Source organism: Delphinapterus leucas, chromosome 13 (assembly GCF_059928025.1).
Source record: "Delphinapterus leucas isolate spDelLeu-1000000601 "Yukka" chromosome 13, BTC_Dleu_Yukka2, whole genome shotgun sequence".
Lineage (NCBI taxonomy): Eukaryota > Metazoa > Chordata > Mammalia > Artiodactyla > Monodontidae > Delphinapterus > Delphinapterus leucas.
The window spans coordinates 42,514,807-42,527,171 of record NC_143141.1 but is presented as its reverse complement, the minus strand read 5'-3'; the positions used below and the strand labels follow the sequence as shown (position 1 = coordinate 42,527,171).

The 12,365-nt window shown below is 38.1% G+C and overlaps 1 protein-coding gene across 3 annotated transcripts in view; it reads left to right on the top strand.

Annotated features, from left to right (window-relative positions):
• Positions 1-12,365, top strand: part of COMMD1 (copper metabolism domain containing 1) — a 154,183-nt gene that overhangs the window by 63,650 nt on the left and 78,168 nt on the right. For all 3 annotated transcript variants that reach the window (XM_022597178.2, XM_022597179.2, XM_089922344.1), the window contains exon 2: positions 4,547-4,828. In XM_022597178.2, coding sequence (XP_022452886.1) covers positions 4,547-4,828 — 282 coding nt within the window. The remainder of the gene's footprint in view (positions 1-4,546; positions 4,829-12,365) is intronic.

The following is a 12,365-nucleotide window of genomic DNA, read 5'->3' as shown; positions in this document are numbered from 1 at the left end:
TATATTCTAGCAGCACAACATTATCAATAACATTAATATGATGGTTTGCATTTTTATCTTTCAATCAGATTCTTCCTTTCTCCTGATTTCCTAGCCTAAATATCCTTTAGCTCTGAGCCCCTTGCTAATTTGCCAGGCTAGATTAGGCAAACAGATATCAACACCATGGGATTATTTTCTACTTTATCTAGGAGTTTATAGTTTGTTATATACATGGTAAGATTTTGTAGAGCAAGGAGTTGGTAACTGTAGATACTTCTAGACTTAATCTGCAACATTTATTACTTTTGGTTTAAAAAGTTGTTGATACAGTTGTGCTTGTTAGAACATAAATTCAAAAAGTTGTGTTAGATCCTATATTTGCAGAGATATATAAATTAGACTCTGTCAAAGATTAAAGTCTGTTGGGTGAAATAGACTTGTAAACAGAAAGCTTCATTACATTGAGGTAAGTGCTATGATAGAGATATTAGGGCATTTTTGGAATAGAGAGGTACCCTTACCTTACTAGGGGAGGAGGAATATTGGGGGAGTCATGCTTGAACTGAGTCTTGAATGGTGAATAGAAGTTAATCCGGTGAAGGTGGTGATGAAAGGACATTTCAGGCAGTTAGAATAGCGTGAACAGAGGCACATAGAAAGAAGCAGTTAGCATATTGGGATTGGTAGCAGGGGCATTATGAACAAGTTGGTGCTGTTTGAGTGGCAAGTCTGGGAGGCAGGGAGTAAAATAAGATAGGAGGATAATGTTACCAGAAAACTGGGTTTGCCCAAGAGTGGTGGGCATTGAGCCAATAGCCACAACCAAGCCAGAGATCGAGAGAAGGAAGGATTATTACTTGCAGCAAGTAAGGAGAACACTGGGGATCTTTCTCAAAGCAGTGTCTTCCTGAACAGCAAAATTGGTGAAGTTTTAAACTAAGGGTACATGTATATTCATGAGGGGGCTTGAGCAGAGGAGAATTCAACATAGAATTGGGACGAAGGTTGGAAGAGTCCAAGCTTTAGTTGATTAAAGTCTAGACTGTCAACATCTTCATTCCATCCTCCACCTGGTGGGGGCCTTAGTTCTGCAGAACTCAAAGTTATATTATGTATATCCCTTGAGGAACCAGGACCCTGCCCCAAGGCTGCACTGTTGTTTCTTGACTGCTCCTCCCTAGTTTCTGCATTCCCTCCCTTAAGATCATTAATTACTGAGATCTGTTCAAGGGCAAGCATGGCAGCCAGGCTTAGATTACAAAATGGCTTAGGCCTAAATAGGTTCTCTTATGTCAAGAGAGCCATTCTTGGTTCTCTTTCTCCAAAGACCCTCTAGCCTATCTGCTTATAATAAGTCAGCTTGCATTTTGAAGGGCCTGTTGTGTTGGGTTTGGACTTGATCCTCAGTGGCTCGCAAACCTATCAGACCCAGGGTTTCCTTTTTATAGTAAATATTTTCCAGTGTCCCTGTTGGGCTGCACTCTGCAGGCCTACAAGGCCTGCACTTGCCCAGCTTCAAGACCGAAGAAAGAGCTCAGAGTCAGTGACAGAGACATCAGGGTTAATTTAATGGATGGAGGAGCTTACACATCTGAAGCAAGGTCCTGGAGCAACACCCCACCATGTGTGACAGACAGCAGGCAGGACATGGTGGCAGGCTTTGCTCCTGGGTGGAAGGGAGATTACCAGTTATAGGGGGAATTTCGTCAGGTTGGCTCATTAGTTACTGGGGAAACCAGCAGAGGGGCACACCCCTCACTGCCCTTTTGATAAGAACGGTCACTAGCTGGGGTCTGGGGCAAGTTTGTAGGAAGGTCAGTCATAGTGTAGGGTATGGGTGAAGCAGGCACTGGCCAGGCAGGGGATGTACAGAGAGCAAGAGAACACCCATCTTGAGTGGTCTGACCATACAGTTCCTTCATTAACCTTAAATGAAATGCATGTATAATTATAATTCACATATAATAAAATTAACATGTATAATTTCTAATAATATGACATATATGTAATATAAAGGAAAGTTATAAGGAAAATAAAATAATACAGTAATTTAAAATATATATTTAACAATGTAAATGTTGAAGCATTACTGCATTAGAACATGTAATGAATTAATCAAATACTTGCACCTATATGTAGAATCACTGTGAATGTGCAGCAGTAAATGCAGACATATATAGATGTGTTGTTTTGGTAGTTCAGAAATCAAAATGTGAATGGTATTGCCACTGGTAATGAGATTTTCCAAAATGCTCAACAACCTATTTGTAAAGTTCTGACCAAACCAAAATATTGATACAAGCTGTATTAGTTGCATTCCTGGAAAATTTAGAGCTTATTAAAACTGTGCCAAAAAATAATTTTTTATGTAAAAAGAAAAAGATTAATTTCTAGGCCCAGGTAATTATAAACAGGTTCCACATAATGTTAGATGGGACATTGCCAAGTCATGTAGGACATGTGTCAGTTTGTTTTGTAGGATGTTCTTGAGCAGGGGTTGGCAAACTACATCCTGCAGGACACACTATTTTTGTATAGCCCATTAGCTAAGAATGGTTTTTACATTTTTAAAGAGTTGGGCAAGTAAAAAGAAGAATATGTTACAGAGACGGTAACACCTTTTTTGGATGAATTGACCCCAGTTCAAGATATTATTGACTGGAACCCAACCAAAATGACTTCTGTCACAAGTGAAGTTAAATCAGAATAGATTTTTTTTTTTTTTTTTTGCGGTACGTGGGCCCCTCACTGTTATGGCCTCTCCCGTTGCGGAGCACAGGCTCCAGACGCGCAGGCTCAGCGGCCATGGCTCACGGGCCTAGCTGCTCCGCGGCATGTGGGTTCTTCCCGGGCCAGGGCATGAACCCGTGTCCCTTGCATTGGCAGGCGGACTCTCAACCACTGCGCCACCAGGGAAGCCCCAGAATAGATTTCTTAATATGCTTTGAGGAAAAGAATGATACACATCACCTGTGTTGTGATGCGATAGTGTGAAGCAAAGTACCGGTAGAAATACTTTTATTTAATTATAATATATTATACAAATTAATGTTTCTATTGAGTGGCATAGCCAGAGATTTTGGGTTCTCCTACCCAAAACCTGGTAAATAGGCAGATATTCAGTAAACATTTGTTGACTTGTAATGTGAAATATCTTTAATCTATGTTGTAATATTTATTGTACTTTTTCATATTAATGGAGGAATGAAAGACAGCATGTTTGTCTTTCAGCCTCCGTTCCACCTATTCTACCTGTACTCCACCTGTACACTGTCTACCTTTACATTCCTGTGTTCTCACTGCTACTGCTCAAGTGTAGGCAGGACTCTTGGTTCCAAATGATAGGAATACAGCTTAAACTATCTTGAATAGTAAATGGGAGTTTTTGGTGCCTACAGGTGGAAAAGATGCCGAGATAACATACAGAGTTGAAGAAAGGTCTGCAGGAACCAAGGCCTTGGGGATTACAGAACAGGGTATCACTCCATTAGAACCCACTCTCATCTCTACTTGGCTTCATTCTATTTTATTGCAATCAGGCTTTTGCCAAAAGATCAAAGATGTCTGTCTGCAACCCTCCAGTCTCATGTTCTTCTGGTACCATGACCTCAGGAGACAAGACCACTTCTCCTCCTAAATTGGGAGATTAATTTGGATCAATCATTGTGCCCAGAGAAAGGAGGTACTATGATAGTTTGGTTTGGAGCTCATATCAATCCTCATGTCCAGGCAGGGGAAAGCTTGTTCGGAGACCAAATCATTAACCATCACTGACCTATTCAGGGCTCCATTGCCCCAGCCCTTTGATGATTTCCCGCTTCAGTTTAGCTGCTTACTGTTCTCAGAACAGCAATGGCAATTAAGGTTTGAAAATTTATGGAAAAGAATAAAGTAGTATACAGTTTCAGAGTAGTATTATTGGATATTGTAGTATTACTGGCTGTTTGGTTGAAGATGGGCTATAAAACTAAACTAATTCATTCACTTAACAAAATTTACTTAGTACTTCGTATGGACAAGGCATTACCCAGTTATAGTATATCAAACCAAGCCTGGCTGTAAGGCACTGTGAAATTATGTAAGATTTCATCAGAGCACTAATTCATTTTATTCTCTTGTTTTATTATTTTTACATTTTAACTTTATATTTTATTATTTCCTCATCATGGAACTGGATATTTATAGATTCTAGTTATTGATAGAGAATTTGAGTGACACGGATTTTTTTTTTTTGTTGGCCACATCACGGGGCTTGTGGGATCTTAGTTCCCCTACTGTGGATTGAACCTGGGCCCTAGGCAGTGAGAGCGTGGAGTCCTGTCCACTGGATCGCCAGGGAATTCCCAACATGGAATTTTTCACAATAGCTTTTCTGATATTCAGTATTTTCAAAGGGAATATTTTTGTATTTATGAAGCACTTATTCTCATTACTGTCTTTTGATGACCCTTTTTGAAAGCTTATTCAGTGATTAAGAATCACTCAAAATGTGATCTGTAGTTAAGATGCATCTTTTTCTAGTTATCTACCAAATTCATATCTGTTATTTTTTCTGTCATTATAGTCTATTGCATCTGCAGACATGGATTTCAACCAGCTGGAGGCATTCTTGACTGCTCAAACCAAAAAGCAAGGCGGGATCACATCTGACCAAGCTGCTGTCATTTCCAAATTCTGGAAGAGCCATAAGACAAAAATCCGAGAGAGCCTCATGAACCAGAGCCGGTGGGACAGTGGGCTTCGGGGCTTGAGCTGGAGAGTTGATGGGAAATCGCAGTCAAGACACTCAGCTCAAATGCACACTCCTGTTGCCATAATGGAGCTGGAAATAGGGAAAAGTGGACAGGTGAGTTCAATTTCAATTCCCCTTTGTAAACTGTATTTTTCCATTACGTATTAGCCATACATTCAGAATGATTTTATGTAACAGCCTTTGTTTGCAGAGATAATGATAACAGGAAAAGATTCTGGTTTTCAGAATCCCTTTTCAAAGATAGAATCATCTGAAAGTTTGGGTATTCCCAACTGTGGATAGAGTCTGAAAACCAGCCTCCGGCAGCTATCTCAAAAGAACAAAGTGGGTCGATAAGGTGATTGCACAGAAGTTGGCCACTGTTCCCTTTTGGTGAGATATGAGTTCGTGGCGTTTGGTCAGAATCTCCAAGGTAATGATAAAGACGCTAAGTAAAGATGAGGAATTGAGATTAAACAACATAGAACAAACCTATCTCACAAAACTCATCTTTATAGGCATTCAGGTATAGGAGGCAATGTATTTTTTTAATATACATTTATTTATTTATTTTTGGCTGCATTGGCTCTTCATTGCTGCGTGTGGGCTTTTTCTAATTGAGGTGAGCGGGGGCTACTCTTCGTTGCGGTGTGCGGGCTTCTCATTGCGGTGGCTTCTCTTGTTGCGGAGCACGGGCTCTAGGCATGCGGGCTTCAGTAGTTGTGGCTCGCAGGCTCAGTGGCTCTGTGGCATGTGGGATCTTCCTGGACCAGGGCTCAAACTTGTGTTCCCATGCACTGGCAGGTGGACTCTTAACCACTGCACCACCAGGGAAGTCCCAGCAATGTATTTTAATTACAACATTGTGTTGTTCCTAAAGACCCTAAAGTATACTATTTCTGTCCTTGAGCCTACAAATTGTTTTTAATTGATCTTGATTATTTACAAAACAGTACTGCTTTCCTTGCAGTTTCCAATGTCGTTATAGCGGACATCTACATGGTTTTTCTTTGAAGTCTTCAGTTTGTACTCCAGATGACTGCCAGATCAGACTTTTAATGACCTGGTATATGTCTTTTGGGGAAAAAAAAGCAGCAACTTGTAATTAGGAAGAGAAAACCCAGATCACTGAATTAGCTAACCAGATTTATTTTCAGATAAATAATCAAATAAGTGGTTCTATTACATCCTATAATAGAAATTTATATCTTTTCTTCTAATAATGAGCGCATTTTTTTAGCTGGCAGGTTTCCTCACATAATCCCTTCTTGAGTTGCTTAGGGTTTTTTCCAGTATTTGTACTTTCCCTAATTTGTACATTCCCTAATGACTTTAATTTTAATTTAAAAGATAATTCCTTTTAAAAAATTGTTCTTTTTCAAAATATATTTTGAGGACCTTTTATTCAGTTATTTTACAGTAGTGCTAATAGCCTTTACTGACTTTGGTTTCTCTGATCCTAAAGTCCATTTTCTTAACCACTGTGTTATACAGCCTTCCTCCTATTATTCCTAGACCAAAAATCTGACAGAAAGATGCAGAAAGTATTCTTGGATATCTAAGTTTCACCAGCCATTTTTATAGGCTGTTCATTTTTTATTCTGGCAGTAGTGATTTTGTCAAGTATTTATCATTTGGGCAGGAATATGAAAACATACATATCTACTTTGACTTTCCTAGAAAACTATTATAGTATTTCTTTAACTCAATATTTTCCTAATATTTCTTGAACTGGGGTTTATAATGTGCCTTTTGATTTTAGTAACTTATATACCATCTGAATATATTGGGTACTGACACAGGAATTTTAAAAATCTTATTATTTTTTTTGGTGGTATGCGGGCCTCTCACTGCCGTGGCCTCTCCTGTTGCGGAGCACAGGCCCCGGACGCGCAGGCCCAGCGGCCACGGCCCACGGGCGCAGCCACCCCGCGGCACGCGGGACTCTCCTGGACCGGGGCACGAACCCGCGTCCCCCGCATCGGCAGGTGGACCCCCAACCACTGCGCCACCAGAAAAGCCCTTAAAAATCTATTTTTAAGTTCCTATGGTTTTTCTTTCATTTTTTTAGCTAAAGTAACAAGAAAAAACATTTTTTTTTAGAACAGTAGAATGTGTTTTTGTCAATCAGTAAATCTGAACATCACTACACATGATTTTTTAGCTAGCTTCAGGAACATTTCATGATTACTTAGAACAAGTTGGTAAACTTTTTTTTGAGAGGACAGATATTTTATGCTTGACAGCTCTACAGTTTCTGTCACAAGTACTCATCATTCTTGGTGCAGCTCAAAAGCAGCCACAGACAGTATGTAAACAGATGGGCACTCCTATCTTTCTAGAAGGTTTACCTATTTCAATAGAATCAATAGGTCTTAGAAGTCAGAGAGTCCTTAAGTACTCATCTAAGGTGAATTACATAGGTGAGGTGGTACATCCTCATTTTCCAGAGAAGGTGTATGTGACAGAGAAGTGACTTGCTTCAGACATAGCTGATAAGTGGTAAAGTGAGAACTAAAATGGGGATCGGGGCTTCCCTGGTGGCGCAGTGGTTGGGAATCTGCCTGCCAATGCAGGGGACACGGGTTTGAGCCCTGGCCCGGGAAGATCCCACATGCTGCGGAGTAACTAAGCCCATGCGCCACAGCTACTGAGTCTGTGCTCTAGAGCCCGCGAGCCACAACTACTGAAGCCCGCATGCCTAGAGTCTGTGCTCTGCAACAAGAGAAGCCACCACAGTGAGAGGCCCATCCACCGCAACGAAGAGTAGCCCCCGCTCTCTGCAACTAGAGAAAGCCCGAGTGCAGCAACAAAGACCCAATGCAACCATAAATAAATAAATAAACAAATAAATAAATAATAAAATTTAAAAAAATAAAATAAAATGGGGATCACCAGACTTAGTTTTTCCAAAAACCATTGATACCAACATCTAGGAGCTTTTGTTAGCTTCTCACAATAGTCTATGCCAAGAAAACATGTTGGTTATAAAACATGTTGGTTATACAGTGCGGTAATCATGAGCGTTGATAGGAATATCACTCAGCAATAAGAAGGAAAGAACTTTTGATATACGCAACAAAATGGTTGAATCTCAGAATCATTTGCTGAGTGAAGTAAGCCAGATAAAAACTTTTTTTAACATAATGTATGATTCTACTCATATAAAATCCTAGAAAATGCAACGTAATCTATAGTGACAGAAAGCAGATGCCTGGGCATAAGAGTAGAAGGAGGGATAGATTAGATTACAGAGGGGTGCATGAAAATTTTTAAGTGTGAAAAAAATGTTTATGTTCATTGTGGCAGCTGTTTTATGGATGTAAATATATGTATGTCAAAACTTATGAAATTGCATGCTTTAGATATGCAGTTTATTGTACATTACTTATACTTCAAAGTTGTGAAGAAAATGGTCACTGTGAAAATGATTGAAAATGCACTTTAACCCACAAAATCCTTTGAACGCAAATATATTCTTAAATCAAGAAAAGTTGTAAAGAAAGTAAACTGTAATAGAACCTAGGCTGGCAGTAAAATAAGTATACAACCCAGATCCTACCGGAAATGTTTTTGTGAGGCCTGGATCCTTGGTTAGTACTTCTGTCAGCTTCTAGGTGAATGTTATTTATGAAATACTCTACTAAATCAACTTACCAGTTTTTAGAACATGTATAGGCAACAAAGACAAAGTTATTTTTACACTGCTGTCATTGGATGAGCTTGTGAGAGAATTAATGATTCTAGGATATTAAGAGGTTGCTTCTAAGAAGAATGACCAAGGTTTTTGAACTCTGGGGTGTGTGTGTCCATGTACCCCAACAACTAAATTACTGTTCAATTTATGTCATTTTAAATTAGTGGTTCTCAATCATGGCTACACATAAGAATCACTTTTGGAGCTTAAAAATTTTTCATGCTCTGGACATACTTCAGACCAATTAAGTAAGAATCTGTGGGGATGGGACCTGGGCATCAGTATTCTTTAAAACTGGTGATTTAAAAAAAAAACAAGGGTGGGGGGACTTACCTGGTGTTCCAGTGGTTAAGACTCCATGCTTCTACTGCAGGGGGCACGGGTTCGATCCCTGGTTGGGGAACTAAGATCCTACATGCCACGCAGCGTGGCCAAAAAAAAAAGAACACAACAACTAAAAACTGGTGATTTCAGTATTCATCCAAGGTTGAGAACCACTATGTTAAAAGTGCCAACTACTCTGATTTGAAATGTTAATATAGCTTGGTATTAAATTTTTACAGTGAGGATTCAGTATATGTTGGCATATTACTTCTACTTGCCATAATTTGTGAAGTGCTTGGGGACTATTTATTCAGACACTAGATGTGGTACGTTTTTTCTGTCTTTCCCTCTCTATTTAAATTTCTCTCTCCTGCTCAGTTTGTCTGCATTACTTCTTTCTTTGGTCCAAAAAGTACATTTGACAATTGGCATCCAAGTGCATGCATTAACTTTTTTTTCTTATTAACCACAATATATAATGCCTTTGGGATATGAGGAAGCCAAAGTAATAGAGAAGTAACTAAGGCAGTATATATTTATGGAAATATGTAAAGCTAGAGAAAATGACTATGCACTAGTGACCTAAATACCTTTCTTGTAGTGAATGTTTTTCTTCAACAGAAATAAAATTTTTGCAAGAATAAAACATGAATTCAGTTATAAAAGTACACAGAAAACTCTGCGGTGACCATTTCATGTCCAAAGGGAAGAACATCAGTGTTTTACTCGTATAATTGAGATCCTTTCATATTTGATCATAAATCACTGAGGGACCTAATCCTTGAGGACTGTTGGAATCTGGCATGTGTCTTTAGGAAAGTTTTATTGTTCTGCTTACTTCATTAATACCACTGTTTTCCTTTCCTGGAACTTAAATAGAAATTCTCATAGAGTGTTTTCTTTTTTTAAACAGTAACTTTTGGGGAGATAATTTATATGCTTAGTAGAGTCTCATATATGGTTATTTCTCTTTTTTTGAGACTGAATTTTGGCATTTTATAAAGACATGTTGGTTTTTCTTTTGTGACTTCCTGTTTTTCAAAACCAATAAGATGTTTTGTGAGGAAACATTTAGCCACAGCTTCTGTGCTAAACCATTTAGTAGTAAATTATTTCTTCTTTCTTCTGCTGAATTGTTCTTTCATAAGCATTTAGAGATTCCCTGCCTGTAGAGATCCTGAAATATAAATCTCTGTTTCTTTATTGTTTTTTTATTTTTATTTAGTATTTATTTATTTTGGCTGCACTGGTCTTAGTTGCGGCATGCAGGATCTTTAATTGTGGCATGCAAACTCTTAGTTGCAGCATGCATATGGGATCTAGTTCCCCAACCAGGGATCGAACCCAGGCCCCCTGCATTGGGAGTGTAGAGTCTTACCCACTGGACCACCAGGGAAGTCCATATTGTCTTTTTAAGACAATGAATAATGTTATTGCCTTTTCTAGTCTTAAGTTTTATTGTACCAAAACTCTTCTAGTTTTGGGTTGTGTTTTCAGCAGACACAGGGAAGAAGATAGAATCTACCTTTACTGATATAATTTTTTTCTGGCCAATTCATCATATGCTCAATTCTGTCATTTTCAAGCAGTTAGATAAGAGAATATCACATATCAAGAGACTATATGCAATGGTTAAAAAAAAAAAGAGTATATACAATGGTAGACACACTCTGATTTCTAGGATCAAGACAGGTTAGGCTCTGGATTAAAAGGCCAGCATTTTGTCCAAAACATAGGTAAACATCTAATCTCAAAAGAAAGTAATCACTTATTTTTAATTTCCACAATTCCTTCTACAACAAGGTACACTGATCTCCTTGTATAATTCTGGTGGTAAGGAATAAGAACCTGCTAAAACCGGTGATTAATAATCAGTTTATGCTGAGCTCTCTTACGTATAGCATTGTAGCTTTGTAAGCCGGAGCAGAGCCACCACAACTCCCTGCTTTGTGTCATAGGAGAAGGAAAATTTAAAGCACATCCTCTTTCTCATGCCCTTTCTCTCTTACATACATACATACATTTATATGTGTACCAATATATGGGAAAATTTGTAAAGATGGGATATAGAGAGTAAATAAAATGCCATTTTATTTTATTAACACTTACCATTTTGAGATTATGTTGCTTTATTCTCAGTAGCTATGGAGGAAAGTTTAGATAATCTTATTTGGTTATACATGCTGTAATGCTTGGTCTATTTCTGATAATTCTTGTTTTTAAGGTTGGATTTTCACTTTTAACAATGTAATAAAGGAAAGCCTCCAGAGAAATTAGTCAAGCTAATCTAATAAACAAACCACCCTTTGTCAGTACAGATTGATGAAATTTAACAGCTTGAGGATGCTTAAATCAGTTTAGAATACTTTTTTTTTTAATTAATTAATTTATTTGGTTGCACTGGTTCTTAGTTGCTGCAGGCGGACTCCTAAGCTGCGCATGCAAACTCTTAGTTGCGGCATGAATGTGGGATCTAGTTCCCTGACCAGGGATCAAACCCAGGCCCCCTGCACTGGGAGTGCAGAGTCCTAGCCACTGCGCCACCAGGGAAGTCCCACTTATTTTTTAAATAAAGGAATTTTCCATTTTATATTTTATATCAGGTTTTGAACATTGAGTTTATTTAAACTTTAATTCTGAATGGGTCAACCCATTTTTGTAGCTCAAAGATGTGTTTCATAATAGTTTGTTTTCTAAAGTTGTGGTCCTAAACTTACAGTTCCAAGATACAATTTGTAGAAGGACAGTGCCTAAAGTCTATAACAACACAGAAAATAAATAGAATAAAAAATTTGGTCCTCCTCGAAAGCCATTGTGATTTTCATTGTGTTCATTTTTGCTAAAAAAGAAACATGGAGATCCACAACTTAATATTTAAATTCTGACTAACTCTGAATTAGCTATTTACAAAAAATACCTTGTACAGAAGGAAATGTTTTACAAAAGAGAAAAAGATGCTAAAAAACTTTTAACGTTACTGATTAGAATGAATATTTTATAACAGAGAATAGGTAATAGCTAGTGGGAAAAAAATGTAAGTGGTCATCTAGTTTTGAAACAATTAAAATCAGAACTTTTCAGTAGTTGATAATTTACCCATTAAAAAGTAGACATTTGGGGGTATGTTTTATGTAAGAATTGTGTAATAATAAGTGGTACTTAATATTTTTGATGTATTAAGATTAGAATGCTCTACTATTAATGTGCTTGGTTTTCTTAACCAAGCCTCTGTTCAAAAATTTATATGATGATTTTGCATTTATTTTGGTCTTGACAGCCTTTTGAGACTTGATCCATGAGTCAACATTTGACATACTTGACTTCTCTTTTCTTTGAAACACTTGTCCTCCATGACACATTTGCCTAATTTTCCCCCTAATTTTCTAGTCCGTTCCTTTTTCTTCCCTTTTCATATCTCTTTTTTTTGCTGGTTCTTTCTCATTCACCCCACTTCTCAATGTTGGAGTGTCCCTGGGCTTAAGTCTTTGGTCCTGTTTTCTTCCCTATCTCCAACACACTTCCTAGGTGATCTCATTTAGTTTTTTGTTTGTTATAATTTATTTATTTTTGGCTACATTGGGGCTTCATTGCTGCGTGCGGGCTTTCTCTAGTTACGGCAAGTGGGGGCTA